At 51.9% G+C, this 17,508-nt stretch overlaps 1 protein-coding gene across 1 annotated transcript in view; it reads right to left on the bottom strand.

Moving 5' to 3' along the window:
- LOC123352651 (zinc finger protein 436-like) overlaps nt 1-17,508 on the bottom strand; it is a gene marked incomplete at its 3' end in the record, with an annotated part of 49,199 nt that overhangs the window by 10,681 nt on the left and 21,010 nt on the right. The window contains exon 3 of the mRNA XM_044993087.1: nt 10,806-11,120. Within this exon, the coding sequence (XP_044849022.1) occupies nt 10,806-11,120 (315 nt within the window). The remainder of the gene's footprint in view (nt 1-10,805; nt 11,121-17,508) is intronic.

The following is a 17,508-nucleotide window of genomic DNA, read 5'->3' as shown; positions in this document are numbered from 1 at the left end:
CCTGCTCCTTGTCCCCTGACCGCCCCCTCCACAGGCCTCCCCAACCGCTAATCACCCCTCCAACTATCCAACCCCCCTCCCCACCTCCTGGCAGCTCTGTCTAGTGGCTGCTCCCACCCACACACTCAAAGTGGCGGAGGAGGTTCCCTCTCCTTCGGTGGGAAGGTTGCCTAGTGGTTAAGGCACAGGACTCAGGCTCAGGCGTTCTGGGTTTGAGTCTCTGCTCTGCCACAGACTCCCTGCTTAGCCTTGGGAAAGTCACTTCACCTCCTTGTGCCCTAGATCCCACCTGCCCAATGGGGCCAACACTGACCCTGCCTCCTGGGCTAAATCCATCCATGGCTGGGTGATGGGTGGGGGGGGAAATGGAGATACCAACATGGGGAGATTGGGGCTGAATTTCTCCACAGCCGGAGAGTGAGAGCCAGCTCCACAGCGGGGATGGGAGCGAGAGGGGCTCAGGCCAGCTCCACACAGAGGGGGGTCAGGGCTTCAGCCCTGCAACTTGTGCCACTAAGGTGGCTGGTGCTCCCAAGCCAGGGACTTCAGCCCCACATCTTCTGCCACGGTCCGGGGTTCTCCTGCCTGCCCCAGGGTGGCTCCTCGCCCCGTCCATCGCCCCCCCCCCAATGCAGCTCCTGCAGGGGCCCGGGGCTTCTCCTCCCCCCCGCCAGCTCGGCTCTTCTCCCCCCCACGGCTTCTGCCGGTATCTGGAGCTTCTCTGCCCCCAAACCTCCCCCTGCCCCAGCCCCAGCCCAGCTGGGCTCCCCGGGGCACCCGCCGCTGCTGTGGCCGGAGCCGAGCCTGGCAGGCAGGGAGCAGCGACTCACGCGGGGGCCCTGGCAGAGCCCCCAGCCCGAGCGGGACGGGGCAGCCCCAGGGGAGCGGGGGGGGGCTCTGCTGCTGCTGGCCCCGCCCCCCCACCGACCCCTGGGGCTGTTTGGGGGGGGCTCACTCAGCCCCCCAGGAGCGGGGGGGGGAGCAGCGGAGCGGAGCCTGCCCAGCAAACAGCTGATCGCAGCTGCGCCCAGGCCGCCCCCAGGGAAAAGCTCAGCGGAGGAGGCGCCACAAGCTGCCGGCAGCGGGTCAGTCCCGGGGGGGCTGAGCACCCACCTGCAGCCTCCTCCCCCCCCCAGAGCCCCCACAGGAGGAGGGGAGCAGCCTCCCCAGCCGGGGCTCAGGGCATTGGGGTGCTGGGGCTCCCCCCATGCGCACGCCTGGGCCCGGGACACTCACACACACACTCTGCCCCGGGGCTCCCCTGGTGCCCAGAGACCGATCAACCCCCCGCCCTTCCCCGCCTGCAGCTCCAGCCTCTCCCCTCCCGCCCCGCCAGCCGCACCCAGGGGAACCCCGGGCCCCAGGCTCTGTCCCCACCTGGAGCCCAGCGGGGCCAGGGGCAGCTCCTGCTGCAGCTGAGAACAGCGGCTCTGCTCCGGCCCGGGCGGCTCCAGCGCTGCCGGCAGCACGTGGCCACCAGGGAGCAGCTGCTGAGCCCGGGCTCCTGCGTCACAATGTGCCAGAGCCCCGCCCCCAGGAGCTGCCCCGCCCCTGGCCTGTGCCAGAGCCCCGCCCCCAGGAGCTGCCCCGCCCCCGGGCTGTGCCAGAGCCCCGCCCCCAGGAGCTGCCCCGCCCCCGGGCTGTGCCAGAGCCCCGCCCCCAGGAGCTGCCCCGCCCCTGGGCTGTGCCAGAGCCCCGCCCCCGGGCTGTGCCAGAGCCCCGCCCCAAAGAGCTGCCCCCCCCCCCCGGATTTGTTCTCCTGCCTCCTTCTTCCCAGCACCCCCTGCTCCCAGCTGCTCCCTTCCTGTGTCTGCAAACACCCCCCGGGCGGGCTGCAGCGCTCGCTGGGGCTGGCTCCAGTGGCTGAAGTTGCCTCCATCTCTGCTCACCTGGGGGTGGGGGATGGAACGAAGAGAGGAGATGGGCCCAGGGTGTGAAAGCAGAATCAGGGGGCAGGGAAAGAAGGACTGTTTGGAAAGGTGGTTTTTTGTGGTGGGGGGGTGATCCAGATGGAGTCAGAAGCAGTTGGGCAGCAGAGGCTCAGGGAAATTCAGGGGAAACCCCTGGGTGTCCCAGTGTGGGCCAGGGATCGTACAGCACTTAGCGCAATATGGGGTCCCAGAGCCGTAACTAGCTATTTTTACACCCAAGCCAAGAATATAAAATTGCGCCCCCCCGCTGTGCCACCCAGCCCCCTTGAAACACCTCCCTAGCACCACCCATCCCTGTGGAAACAACCCCCCCCAGCACCGCCCGCCCCACAGAAACAAACCCTCCTTCCCCAGCGCCGCCACCCCGAAACAGCTGTGGGACGAAAAGGAAGGTTTGGGGGAGGGGGGAGGGAGAAGAAACGGCCCCCGTAGGGTGACCAGATCTCACCGTCACACCCCTCTTCACCCGCTAGCCCCCCGCTGGCCTGCTGCATCTCCTGCTAGTCAGTCCCCCACCCACCACTCGCCTCCTTTCACCTCCTCCCTCCCCTGTCAGAAACCCCCCCTGCCCGCCCCTAGAGCCCCTGCTGGCTCACTGCTCACCTCTGTGCCCACCCGCCACTTGCCACCCGCTTGCCCACCTGCTCCCCACTTGCCCCCTCACCCCCCCCAGTATAAAGCCTCATTCAAAGCCCCAGGGGTCACTATATCACTGCACCCAGCAGTCAATCACTGCAGCACCAAACATTAAACTGCTGAAAATGGCGCCCCCCCTCCAGCCACCGACGTTTTGGACTAGAAAGCTTTACCCAGACATCCCCTCCAGAAGACACCCCCAGACTGGCTGAGGGATACTGGTGTGACCTCACCTGGCAGCCCCCAAAGAAGGAATTGGGGGGACTAAATGGCCAGGGCCCCTCTCTAGCTGAAGCCTGGCAAGGGAGGTACATGGATCCCACCAGAATTTAAAATGAAAAGTGAGGGAGGGGAGGCTCTGCTAGACCTGGGCAGCTCTAGATACAGCACCAGGCACGTAGGAGGATTTCCACTCCTGAGCCGTGGAAGCAGAAATTGACTTTTCCTTTCCAGATTTAGCTAATGTTCAGAAAGGGAATCTAGCGCCTGCCTTCCAGATCTGAACACCTCAACATTCAGGAGTGCTCAGGCTCAGTTTGGGCAGCTGTTACTTCATTTCTCCCAAATCAAATATACTGATCCACTGTCATTTGCTGTAGAAAAAGTAGGATAAAATTGAGCAAGAAATGCTTCCCAGGGGTTATTAGGACTGGAATTGCTATTTTCAACAGCCATTTGCCTTTTTGTTTGTTTTTGTTTTATTTGTTTAAAAGGAAGACAGTGATATTGCATTGGCAAATTCCCCAGAGAAAGAAAGAGTGGAACAAAAGAATAATAAAGGCACCTCAACTTTTCCTCATTTAGGTAAGACAGTCTTAGAATATGGATCCAGATCTCCTCCAATCACACAAGCTGAAAATTGTTCCACTTTACTGCAGCTCTGTAACCATATGGGAACCAGTCCTGTCTGTGTTCTGTGCACATCCAAAATCCCTGCTGAATGACCCACCTTGGGAGCAAGTTACCAGTGACCCAGGGCTGGGGTGGAAGGAGAGTGCAGGGGTGTCTGTGTGGGGAGAGCCCAGGGCTGGGGTGGTAGGGGGTGTGGGTGGAGGGGGCAGAGCCCAGGGCTGGGGTGGCAGGGGGGGTGTCGGTGGGGGAGCAGTGGAGGGGAAGGGTGGAGCCAAGAGCTGGGGCAGCATGGGGTATGTGGGGGGGAGAGCCCAGGGCTGGAATGGCAGGGGGTGCAGGTGGGGGGGAGAGCCCAGGTCTGGGGTGGCAGGGAGGTGCAGGGGGGACCCCAGGGCTGGGGAGGGGGCAGCCAAAATTTTTTTTGCTTGGGACGGCAAAAAACTTAGAGCCGACCCTGCCTCCACGCACCGTGAGGTAGGTAGGAGCGGATCATTATTATCCCTACTTGAAAGAGGGAGAAGCTAAGGCTGAGAAAGGAGAATCGACTTGTCTTAGGTCACACGGCCAGTCAGTGGCAGAGTTGGGAATAGGACCCAAGAGCCCTGATTTTCAAACTAACCATCGGATCTTGAATTTCAGACATTGAATGACCTGAATAAAGTGCTCTCACATGAGCTACAGACCAACAACAGTGCACAGGAATTATTCAGCAAGTATTTGAGGAGAACTGCAACGTTAGAGAGAATCATGAACTGCTCAGAGACCATTAATGCAGAGAAGCAGCAAAATTCATCAAACATAGAACTGGTTCTGACTTATTTACTTGGTCTTGAAAGAGAACAACAAGGACCTGAGTCTCCTCCCTGTCAATAACCCCCTGATCAGCCAATCAGGGTAGAGACTGAGGACGGGAGGCTGAGGGTTCTCACCAGAGAGCCCAAAGGATGGCCCAGGTCACCGGTGGGGATCACTGCCCGAGCACTATTTCAGGCCCACATTTTTGGGTGGACCTCCCACAGTGGGAGCTGCAGAGCACTCCCCCGCGCCACCCACCGACCCACACACACACACACACACGACAGTGGGAAGGGAACAGGAGAAAGGACAAAAGAATCAAGAGACGAAGAGAAAGGAGAGAGGGATGGATGGAGGAAAAGGTGAAACAAAAAGCACAAACCCCAATGTCTCCAGTGATTCTAAGGGACAAAATCCCAGGTGCGGAATGAAATTCTGCCTCCTTAAGCTCGTGTTTTCCATGCCTAGAATTCAACTCTCACCAGATGGATCAGACTGAACAGGTTTCAAACCTCCAGGAGGCTCTTACCTTCTCAACAGGGACGGCTGTTTTCTAGTAAAATCACTAAAAGGGAAGGAGAAAACTTGAAAGAGGTTCCTCCTGGCGCTCACGTCCGTGAACCCGAATACTCTCTCAGTCCTCAAAGAGAGACCTGGAGAAGGAGACTTGCTGGAGCAAAGCCACAGGGGTCTCTGAGGTTTCCCTGGCCCCTCGCCCCGTCCTGCCTGGCTGATGTCAGCATCTCTCTGTGAGGTCACCACCTCCCCACCACCTTGGACCAATAGTCTGAGGTCCTGCCAAAGGCCTTTGTGATGTCACTGCCACACCCCTCCCTTGCTGGGCCAATGTCCTGCCCCTGGCCAGGCACTTTGCAGGTTTGAGCTACTCCCTGTGGATCACCCCACTCAAGGAGCGTTCGTTCTAGGCAGCAAGCCGGCTAGACAGGGAAACATCAGACGCTGCTCCCAATGCTACACTCAGTTTTTCAGAAATGAGTCGACTTTATGGCCAGAAGAGACCATTAGAGCATCTAATCTGACCCCCTGCATATCACAGGCCTCCTGTAGGACACAAGAGCTACTTTTGGGGCAAACACATTCCAGAAAGGCATCTAGTCTTCATGAAATGACATCAAGAGATGGAGAATCCACCACTTTCCTTGGTAGCTTGTTCCTGTGGTGAATCATCCTGACTGTTGAATCTTTGTGCCTTAGTTGTAATATGAATTTGTCTCTTTTCACCTTCCAGACATTGGGTCTTGTTATGCCTTTCTCTGCTAGATTAAAGAGCCCTTTAATACCCAATCCTTTCTCTCCCTGAAGGCACTTCAGCACTTCAATTAAGTCACCTTTCAATCTTCTTTTGATAAGCTGGATAGGTTGAGCTCTTTCAATAGCTCCCTAGAAGGCATTTTTCTCCAGCCCTCAGAACCTTTGGTGGCTCTTTGCTGCCCCAGCTCCAGTTTCACAACATCTTTTTCAAATGAAGACACCAAAACTGGAGGCTATTCCAGTATCAGTCTCGCTGATGCCGTGTCACCTCCTGTGACGTTATTGACATAATCTGTAACTGTATAGATCACCATTGCGACCACTGTTCTATATTTGCAGCCAATATTGTAGAAAGGTTGTTGTGTAAGGGGTCTATGGAGAGAACTCTAAGGTTTTTCTATGCCATGTGCTTAGGGAGATGTATTTTCCATGCCCTGGTTCCTCGCTGACCCAGAGAGAACAAAGGAACTCGAAAACAGAAACCTTCCCCCACAGATTTGAAAGTATTTTCTTCCCTTATTGGTCCTTTTGGTCCTGGGCCAACCAGGTTATCTGAGCTTTTTAACCCTTTACAGGGTATGTTATGCTACCTGTAGCTATACGTTTATGACACCCTGTAAATAGCAATCTGCAGAATCTGATTCTGAGAAAGGGCAGGGTGAAGGGCAGTGGCTTCAGCAGATTTACTGAGCATGCTCGGTTCATGTGAGCATGCTCAGTGCACCATAAGTAGCAAATTCCTACACACAGCAGTTTCTCACACTACACCTGAGGCAGCATGAGGCAGGGGCTCCATCCCTGTCCAGAGCCCACCCAAGAGCAGATCCCCGGGGGCTGCGAGACCCTCAGCTTCTGGGACTTGTGTGTGGAGTCTCTCTTCTGCCCACCCAGGGCTGCCCCTGGGGTCCCTCTGGCCCCTGGTGCCTGCGGCCCCTGGCCAGGGGCGGCAGAGCCTGGTACAGGGTTCAGCTGGAGAAAGTCCCCACCTTGGATGGGCACAGAAAGTGCTTCAGTGAAAGTCTGTCCTTGGAGCAGCCCCTCTGGCGCCGCAGCAGCAGCCCGGAGCTCAGCCCCGGCTCCCAGCGCACACTGGAGGCAGCAGCACCAGCAGTGTCTGGTACCTTACAAAGCCCGGCCACCAGGAGCTGCCCCACGGATCTTTTCCTTGTTTTTCCTGCATCCTTCCTACCAGCCCCCCACTGCTCCGGCCCCTTCCTGGCTCCTTCAAGCCCAACCCAGGCTGCAGCTGCCACACTCACCGGGCCAGGGACTTTCTGAGGTGGGAACTAGCCCCATCTCTGCTCCTCCTGCCCCTGTGTGTCCCAGAGCCGCTGCAGGGACTGACACGCACCCAGGCTCTCGCTCCTATTAGCGCTCGCAGGGGCCAATCCAGCTACGGGAGAGTGAGCACCCCTGGGAGCAGGGAAGTGACCACGTCTCCCTGCCAGAGGGTAGGGGAGGAGGAAGAAAGGGAAAGAGGAGAGATTGAAAGGGGATAAGGAGAAATAAGTGAGGAAAGCAGCACCCAGCTCTTTTCTGCTGCATCACCCCTGAGCAGATTGCTCCTGAGCTCTGGGTAAATAGCCCCCAGTGTCTCCCAGCTCCTCCTGCTCCCAAGACAATGCACATAGGGAGCTCCTTCCTGCCAGGCGTGATTACAAGCAGGTGTAGGTGTCACCCTTATGCCATGATTGGAGAAAGACAGCAAAGCTTGGGAACACGCATCTGTATTTCCAGTCCAGTGTGACAATCCCGGCTCCAGGAGGGGTTTGTTCTCTGCTCCTGCTGGATGGGCACAGAATGGGGCGGCAACAGGTTTGTGTCAGTTTTTGTTGCTCCACGTTCCTTAACTTAGAACAGTGTGAAATGAAGAAAATGGAGAGTGAATTAAAGGGAAATACACAAAGAAAAGTTCCAGCCCCTGTTGCTTATTGAAAGAAATGACTCAATTTCCCAGTTACTTGTTTTATTAACATGAACAAATAAATCCAAGAGCGCACGTCACTAAGGCTAAATGACTATAGACACCACTCAGCTAAGGGTTAAACAACACAGTGATAAAGTTCAGGTCAAATCAAGAAATCAATGAGATAACAAGGATATTGCGCTGGAATCAAGTCGTCAATTTACTCCAACCATCAGATTAATACAGCAGAAAAACCAAGCCCTATAAATCCTGAAAGAGCAACCCAAGAAGGCAGGTGCACATTTAGTGATGCCGAAACCCCAGAGATTTTTCACCCAGGCCTTGCAACCCAGATTTACCCAGCTGAATATTTCAATGCCGAAACCTAATTATTGCTGACATTTAGCCCACAAGCTCAACGCTAATTACAGTTTTCTCCTTAGATTTCACTATTCTGTAGCTAATACTTCTCCTCGCCCTCTCGCCCCAAAACACATACAGACCTTAAGAGACACATTAGTAAAAGAAGTTCAGACAGCTCTCGCTGAACAATACACATCTGACCACTCAATTCCTTGCGATGCTTGCACAGGTGAGGAGCATGCATTCTGTCATTTCATAGGGCAGGGTTTTAAGGCTATTAAGATTTGGGGAACTATTCTTCCTAGCATCTTCCCGTTGTAGATTTCAGAGGTGTTCACACCCTCACCAAGCTGCACTGTTACATCCCAATCGAATAGAAAGGCCGGGAGGTCTCCAACTTCATAAAAAGAAACAGACAAAACAATAGAAAAGGGAACAAAACGTTTCTAAGATAATAAGGGGTTGGATCTCTGCACCTCTCGGGCTTTGGATTCGCCTGGAGTAGGAACTGTAGCTGCAGTTTAGGAACCAGGTACTGGCATAGATTTCCTCTCTCTCAAGTGCAGGGCGTGACCTATGTCTCATTCTCTCTGTCTCCCATCAGGTGATGGGACAGTGAGTGAGAATGAGGAGGGGAAACCCCAGCAGGAAGATGCTGAGGAATTAGAACCACCTGTGCTCTATTTTCACACTTTCTAATTTTTCAAAGAAGCAGGAGGCAGAGAGGTGATACAAATGCATTAGACTCAAGAGAAAAACTAACGACAGGTCTACACTAGGAGGGGGGATCGATCTAAGATACACAACTTCAGCTACGGGAATAGCAGAGCTGAAGTCGACGTATGTAGGTCGACTTACCTCGGCATCTTCATGGCGCTGAGTCGACTGCTGCTGCTCCCCTGTCGACTCCGCTTGCGCCTCTCGTGGTGCTGGAGTACCAGAGTCGATGGGACAGCGCTCAGGGATTGATTTATCATGTCTAGACTAGATGAGATAAATCAACACCCCAATAGATCGATCGCTACCCGCTGATCCGGTGAGTAGCATAGACCTGCCCTAAGAGACCAAACCACAGACTCTGGACTCAGCATTCAAGTATCCTGCAGTCTGAACTTCACATCTGATACATTCCCTCATTGGCTACCATTGTTTGGCCAGCAGGGAAGTGCTTCTTGTCCAACAAGGCAGCCAGATTGGGACCCATAGGCATGGAATGGCTCTGAAGGAATCAGCTGTTTCTCTCTGTGCTTCATCTAACTTTGGAGCCAGATGGTAAAAGACAGTTGTGCCCAGTTTAATCATGGCATCCTTTAGGAATGTGATCAATGCCACTTAACTAGGGAGCAGGATTCTAAAAACACCATAGCTTCCATATCTGGGGTGAAAATCAACCACCACTACCTGCAGTTTCTACCTGAGTTCTTGTCAAATCTTTGACCTTGGAGTAATTTGACACTTCTCTGGCGTAGAATTCTTCACCAACCACACAACAGATCAGTAGCGACAGTGAGGTACAACTCCCCCTACTGTGCCCTTTTATTTCTTTAATCTGGTGGCACAGATTTAAATTAGGGACTAAATTCAGGTGCGGCTTAGAATCCCTGTAAGACAACAAATCTCGGGTCTCTATTAAAAATAGGTATCTTTCTACAGATATATCACATTCAACATGGGTTTCAATTTCTACACATTTGCAGCATCCCCCAGGGATGAGCTGAACAGAAATGTCACCTCCATTTTTCCCCATCTCTAAATAGAAAGGGATTGCGTTTCCCAAATAATAGGCAACATGCACCTGATTAGGAAGGAGATCTCTTCAGGAGCGATAGGGCCTGGGCCACAACGGCTTTGGGAGCCCAATGCCTGGGTATTTTGCTTAGTTCCAAGTCATTTACTAGGGTATCATCTTCCCAGCCCTTTAGAAAAAAGATTGACCTAACCAACTGCACAACAGGGGGACTGGGATGGTGATGGGGAATAAGGGAATCCCTCTGACTTACCCTATCTCCTTCTATTGTTACATAGGGTGAAATGACATTTTCCCCTATCCCTGCCCTGTTGCTGCTCTTTGTTATAGTTCAATATAGTTTAAGTGAGGAAAACGGTAGTAAAAATATCTGCTCTTCAGCACAACCTGAACCAACATCAGAGCAACGGGGAATGAAACAATTTGTTCCCAAAGGGGGAACTCGATGACTAACAATTGCTGTGAAATGGGGGAACGGTATAACCGTGATGCTCAGGGTTTGTTTAGACTAGGGAAAGTGATGGAGTTTAGGTCAGGACAAGGGGAAAGCTAATGCCAACCACTGCACCTGGGCTGCATCTGCTCTACAACTATAATTGTCTTTTTACACCAAGATCACTAATTTGAGCAGCCAACGCCATGTACAGCCCTAGTGGATGTCAGGCACAGGTAGTTTTTGCCTCAGTGTAGCTTGTTGGGAATCAAACCTCTCCCCCCCAACCTGGAGCTGACGGAGCTTGACTGTTCTCAGTGGTAGCAGATGACAGAACAAGGAGCAATGGTCTCAAGTTGCAGTGGGAGCCATCTAGGTTGGATATTAGGAAACTAATTTTGCTAAGGTGGTGGTGAAGCACTGGAATGGGTTACCTAGGGACGTGGTGGAATCTCCATCCTGAGAGATTTTTAAGGCCTGGCTTGACAAAGCCTGGCTGGGTTGATTTAGTTGGGGTTGGTCCTGCTTTCAGGAGCATGGCCCAGATACCTCCCTGAGGTCCCTTCCAACCCTGATATTCTATGGTTCTATGACATACACTCCTACGACTCAATAGAAAAGATCATAGGACTGACCCCAAAGAAGGGTGAGCTGGACAAGGCAGAAGCAGGCAACTCATCTGGGGGAGCTGAGCTACTAGGGTGAAGATGGTGCAAAGATCACTATGTTGGAATTAGCAAATGTGATTTAAAAAAAAAAATCTTTGCTCAGCCCTAGTCAAGGCATTTATTACAGTTCTCTCTTACGTGGATTTTCTGATGCCTGGTAAGGTGTGAGCTGCAACTGAAGCTTTTCCCGCACTCAAAGCATGTGTAGGGCGTCTCTCCTGTGTGGATTCGAAGATGTGTGATAAGGTGTGAGCGCCGACTAAAGCTTTTCCCACACTCAGAGCACGTGTAGGGTCTCTCTCCTGTGTGAATTCGCTGATGTGAGATGAGGGTTGAACTATCAATGAAGTGTTTCCCACACTCAGAACATCCATAAGGTTTCTCACCTGTGTGGATTCTCCGATGCGTCATAAGGGCAGAGCTTTGATTGAAACATTTCCCGCACTCAGAGCACATGTAGGGTTTCTCTCCAGTGTGGGTTCTCCAGTGTGTGATAAGGGTAGAGCTCTGACTGAAGCTTTTCCTGCACTCGGAGCACATGTAGGGTCTCTCTCCTCTGTGCATTCTCTGATGAGTGACAAGGTCTGAGCTCCCATTGAAGCTTTTTCCACACTCATGGCACGTGTAGCGTGTCTCTTCCAAGTTGATTCTCTCGTGTGGAATAAGGTCTGAGAGGCTACTTAAGTTTTCTTCTGACCTCTGCTGAGTCTCACAAGCTGTTTCTTTTTCTGGGAGTGCACAACTCCCGGAAACATTCCCTTTGGATCTTCCTGACAACGTTCCATGTGGTTCTCCTTGCTCAGCATCTTCCTGCTGGGGTTTCTGCTCCTCATTCTCACTCACCATCCCAACACCCGATGGGATACAGAGAGAATCCAGACATAGGTCTCTCCCTGCACCGGAGAGAAAGGAAATGTCAGAAAGAGAAACGGAAAAAGGGGTGAACAAACCAAAATATGTGTGGGAGAGATCAAACCGATCAGGAGCTGGTTTTCCCCAAACCCTTCCCCAGAGGAGAGAGGAAGGGATCAGCTTTAGTCCGCATCTCACCAGAACACTCTGGGGAAAGCTACATTGGGCAGGGACCTGCTGCCACTTGTCAGAGTATAGGTGGGAAGCCATGAGTCACATCTGCCTAATGATTCCACATCTGCAGGGAACAATCCTGAACTTGGAGAGCTCACAGGGTCTTTGTAGGGCATCCCAAATGTTTCCTGAATTCAGAGACAGTTTTTGAGTGGGTTTAACCAAGTCCCTACCTGTGAAGGCAGCTCTCGGGAGCACTTCTTTCTCAGAGCCCTGGAGATCTGGGACCCACGGCTCTTCCTCTCGTTCCAGCTGTGAGATCACATCAGGTTTGGAATCTGGAAGCCCTACTCCAGGCAAAGAAAACAAGGGAGGTCAGTGGAATTTGTGGGATACTTGTCACAAGGAATAGTCCATGGTTTTACCCCCAGCTCATTGTTAAGCAGTAACATCCCAAGGCCAGCTTCCCTTAGCTCAAAGTGGCAGGAGAGTTGTTAATCATATGCATTACCTTCATGCCTAAGAACGAACTAACAGTGGGTCCCCATTGTGCTAGGCAAAGTACAACAGAGAATAGTACCTGGGCCATGCTCTGAAGAATTTACAGTTTAAATAGACCAGACAGACACAGAATGGGGGAAGGGGTAGAACCCACTGTTAGAATAGAGATATTCAGGCCTGCCTGTAAGGCCTATAGTCTAAGAACTTAGGTGTATTTTTATCACTTAGCTAGTTACAGAGGTATAAAAACAAAGAGAAAAAATCACTGTCTGTATTTGTAGCGGCCTTGTCTTACTGTGACAGTCTGAGGCCTTGTTCTTAGGCTAAGCAGCAGAGGCAGCCATAAGCTGGGAAGCGAAGGGTCACATCCTCACATCCGAAACCAGTCACACTGAAATAAGGTGCTATTGGGCTGTTAGGAAGACAATCCTGTCCTGATAGTGCCCATCACCACCAGATAAAGAAACAGATCTTAAGATGGTTAAAGAAAACTTAGTTCGACAGCAGCTGGTCTGGCAAGAAATCACTTCTCAATGGTTGTGAAACTCTCATTTCTGTATTGCTTTATATTTATGTCTCACAATTTTCCATTGTTAATCTGTCTGGTTCTCTAATTGTTTCTCTCTGCTGTATAATTAATTTTGCTAGGTGTAAGTTAATTAGGGTAGTGGGATGTAATTGGATAGAGAATTATGTTACAATCTGTTAGAATTGGTTCATTAAATTTCAGTACAATGATTGGTTAACGTATAGCTGAGAATATTACTCTATAAACAGGAGGGGGAAGGGAAATTGGAATCATGTTTGTTAACAGGGGGGAACGTGGAACAGGAACACAGGCAAGGCTCTGCGGCATCAGAGCTGGGAAGGAAACACTGGGGAACAGACTCTATGGGAGTATAGAGATAAGCCCGACTGGTGTGAAGGGCTTCGGAATATGCTTGCTTAGAAACTAACCCCAATAAACATGGCATTGTCTGCGCTTCGGACTTCTGGTCTTTTGCTGCTTGCTGTCTGCGGGACAAGAACCAGGGAAGCGGGAGGCCTCTAACATAACTGACATGACCTGATAACTAAGAGGTGAGCTTTTAAGGAAGATTTTAATACACGTTGGAAATGATCAGGGATTCCCATGAGCACTGATGAGGGGACCATGCAAAATATGCATTTAGATCCTTGTCTTGTTTTATATCCTTTCCCCATTAGGCACACTGTCATGGATCCATGGGATCTGTGCAATGCCTGGGCTTTTAAACAGTGCTTGGGAAGCCTCTGGCTTCAACACTCCTATTTCAACCTGTTAGCTCTGCCAGCAGGTCCAGCTGAACGACACTCCTGTTCAGAGACTGTTCCTCAGTCAATGCACAGAGCAAGTTTTTGCTGTGGCACTGGGCAGACTGTTAAAACATAGCAGGGTTCATTAGTGAACCGAAACACAGCACTGGAAAGTCCTTAGATTAGCACAGGGAAGCAAAGAAGACAATATAGTCCATACTGGCCAATGCCCTTGAGCCAGGCTGCTGTAGAAAACGCTTTGGTTTCCTTTAACTGCACCTGTCCATTTGTCTTTGCTCCAGTAGAGCTCCCTGTGTCTGCGAGCCCAGTTATTCCTGCTCCCAAAAAATGTAACGAGCCCATGTGTGCTTCACTCAGCCAAGCGGAGATCCTCCCATGGACAGGTGACAATTATTCCCTTGTCTCTGTCGGGTATTCCATTGATGTAGGTTGGTCCCAGTCTGTCCTTAATGACCCATTCATATCACCCCATGACAGCTACGTGACAAAACACCTCATGTCTCCTGCTTTTTATAATCATAGCAATACCAACCACAGTGGGAAACAGAGGTGCGTATTGGCATCATACAAGTATCACCAAAATTCCCACCTCTCTCACACACACACACTGCTCACAGCCCCTGGAGAGAAAGCAACGCACAGGAATTAGACGTTAGTCCAGTGAACACAGTGGAGGACAAGCTGCAATCCTCAAACCCTGGTGAAAAAGGAGAGGCATGCGAGTCCCTATCCAAGCACGTGCCTGGGATGGCAAGCCGCGGGGGCCGCCCGGGTGGTCCCTGTGAGGGCGGCAGTCAGGCAGCCTTCGGCGGCTTGCCTGCAGGAGGTCCGCCGGTCCCGTGGATTCTGCGCCAATTCGGCAACGGGTACATTATGTAGATTGATCCTTGCCTATGATTTCAGTTATAACTGTCTCCATTAAATCAAGTTTCTGTGTGTTCCACCAAATTTCATCTTCTCAATTAACTTTGAGTAGCCATGTACAAGGGCGAGTTGTGCCCCAATACGTAATCTTATAGGTGTAAAAATTGCACAGGCTACACCACCAGCCTGTGACATCATCAACAAAGTGCCCATTTGTGCCTGGGTAGGGGCCCTGCTACGGGAGGGAGGATGCAGCAAGGACTCAGGATCGGTGGCCGAGGTCTCTGTGCATAGAGATGGGGAGGGCGTAATGAGTGGGAAAGTGAGGTCAAGAGTTAAAATAATATTTGGGGAAAACATGTATATAAGTGAAACTGAACAGAAAGAAAACTGGAGTGTAGGCTCTAGAACAAGGCTTGGGTAGGGATTCGGGGTTAAAAGTCTGGGATCCCCCACAGCTCTGGATCCCCAAACCTCTCCTCCCTCCCACTGACCCACCCAGCCCACTTCCTGGGTGCCCTTCCCCGACACTCTCCTCCCCTTCTTCCCTTTACTCTCAGCTGGCATCACCTCCCGGCACCTTGGGAGCATCTTCTGTTCCTTCCTCGTCTCTCACAACCTCATCCCTCCTTTCTCCATCTTAACTCTAACCCTGCACACACCCACCCCATGTCCTGGCACCCCAGAATTATCTACTCCCCCCCTTCTCCTCCTCTCACATGGCTCTGTTCTCCTTTCACCTTTGGGCTCCTGAATGACAATGTTATACTCTCTTCCATCAAAAGAGGAGCTCATCTGACTGTCACACAAGCCCTGCATCGGTCACACACCTATTTACTCAATTTAGAATTCTACAGGAGCCATATTTTCCTCTTAAAATGAGGGAAAGGCATGAAACCTACAGTTATTAATGTAGCCAATAAGGATACATTAAATGAAATTTAAAAATGACTGATGACAAATGTCTAAAAATTATTCTAGTGGGTGGGAGATGAGGCAAAAAACGGGAGGCAAGGAAACTTGTCAAAACTTTTATGACAAATGAAGGTATAAAGTTATTACTGCTCAGGTTCTTTAGAGACCCCACAGCTTGTACTGACCAAGGTAACAGGACTCCTTACCCAGCGAGGTCACCGTCTCATAGTTCTCCTGCATGACATCCCAGTAGAGGGCTCTCTGAGCGGGGTCCAGCAGAGCCCCCTCTCCCCTGGTGAAATGCACAGGCACCTCCTCGAAGGTCACCGGCCCCTGAAAGAGCGAGAGTCCAACACTCAGGACCTGCTGCCCCACTCACAGCCCCACACTCGTGGGGCAGAGGAGCCAATCAAATGGAAGCTCTGGGTGGCTCACAGGCAGAGTCCCACCCCCACCCCGCTCAGAGCAGCCAGGAAACGCCAGGGGGAGGGGACGAAGCGAGAGCCCCTTGTCTCTCCCAGCAGATCCATCCCCCCCTACTAGCCACAGACGGACACAGGAGATGGAGGCCCTGGCAGGTGCAGGGAGAGCTCGCTGGCAGGGAGCCCAGCGCTGTTCTCATTGTGAAGAGCTGGACGGGGCCAGACTCAGTGGGGGGCAGACGACATTATGGTCCAGGGGGGCCTTGCTGAGGGGGTTCCTCCAGCAGGGGTGTCCTGTCTCTCCTCCCCCCACTTCTCTTCAGCTGTCTGCCCCTGCAGCTCTTCCTGCAGCCCTGCCCCCTCCCCACTTGGAGCTGCCCCGGCCAAGCTGCTCCCAGGAGCCTCCTGTGCTGTGCGGGGGGAGGGGGGGGGTTTGCTGATGTCGGGAAGGCCCCACCCTCCTGCCTCTGTGCCCAGTCTCTGCTGAGCTGAGCTGGGGGGACAAGATTCTGTGCTGCTGCCTCTGGGTCAGGAGTGGGGGCTGCTGGCCCCTGCTGCCATGTGAACGAGCCTTCGGACTAGTGAGTGCCGCTGGGCTGGAAGTGACAGCGGGTGTGTCTCACACTCCCCCCCCCCTCCCACACACACACACTCACCCCACCACAGACACTTCAGTTACTGTTGTTACTTCCTTTTACTTCCTGTCAAAATGCGCAAAGTACATAGAGTCTCTGTAATTTTATTCTTTCACATTCGGTCAGGATGACAGTGCTGGTAGTTTAGCTTTTTAATGGGTCTGTGCATTTCATCATTTTATTTCTGTCTTATGCTTAAATTCAGTTCTTTGAGTAACGAGTTCTAAAACGCCTCACCTGGCCTGACTGGAGTAATTATCATTATTACTGTTATTGCCGTATTGTGCTTTGTCATTCGTTACACAGATTGTGTGTGTGTGACGAAGCAGGGAGTGGGGAGGATTGAGCTGGGGATGTTGCGGGGGAGTTTTACTGGGACTGTCAGCATTGGGGATGGGATATCAGGGTGTGACTTCACTTGAGGGGCGATAGCTGAGCATGTGACCTGAGCCCAGGGGGGATGGGGCCACGTGACAGCTTCTGCCTGGGAAACTGGACAAAGGCTGGAGGAGGAGCCGGGGGGTGTGGCTGGAGGAGACGGCTGGAGGGGGGGGTTCAGTTTGGAGCTGGCTGGGGAAATGGAGGGAGGCCAGAACCGGGTCTGGCTCCCTACCCTCCAAGATGGACCTGACCAAGGGGTCCTGTTGTCTGTACCTACGAGCTCTGTTTGGGACTGTGTTCCTGTCGTCTAACAACCCTTCTGCTCTACTGGCTGGCTGAGACTCACGGTGAATCACAGGAAGTGGGGGAGGTGCAGGGCCCCGTCTCCCCCAAACTTCATGGTACAGTTACATCTGGAAAGTAACTTAAAACTTCTATGAAAATAAATGCGGTTCCGAGTATGATACTGATAGCAGTGATGGAGTCAAATGTTAGTGAGTCACATACATCATTGTGATCAGTAAACATAAATGCTAAAATAACTAGAAAAATTAATTCCTGTTCTTAATAAAGGAGAAAAAACCATAATCACGTATATAAAAGTAAGTAAATACGTTATCAGTAGAATGAAAATCAAATTGACTAAAATAGAGGAGATAATGGCAGTAACACAGAGTGTGTCTGTTTTTATCTCTTTAGTAGAGAGGGTGCAAAGTATCAAACTTGTGTTTCTGACACCTGCATCAAAGCTCCAGAACTGATACCTCAAGGCTTGGGAGAGGGAATATCTTGCTGTATTATCTCCTGATTGTTCTAAATTTACTCTTAAATTTAATACGTGGCTGTAATTGGAATCAATATATAT

Source organism: Mauremys mutica, chromosome 18 (assembly GCF_020497125.1).
Source record: "Mauremys mutica isolate MM-2020 ecotype Southern chromosome 18, ASM2049712v1, whole genome shotgun sequence".
In the NCBI taxonomy this organism is placed as follows: domain Eukaryota; kingdom Metazoa; phylum Chordata; order Testudines; family Geoemydidae; genus Mauremys; species Mauremys mutica.
This window is presented reverse-complemented; position numbering and strand designations above follow the sequence as displayed.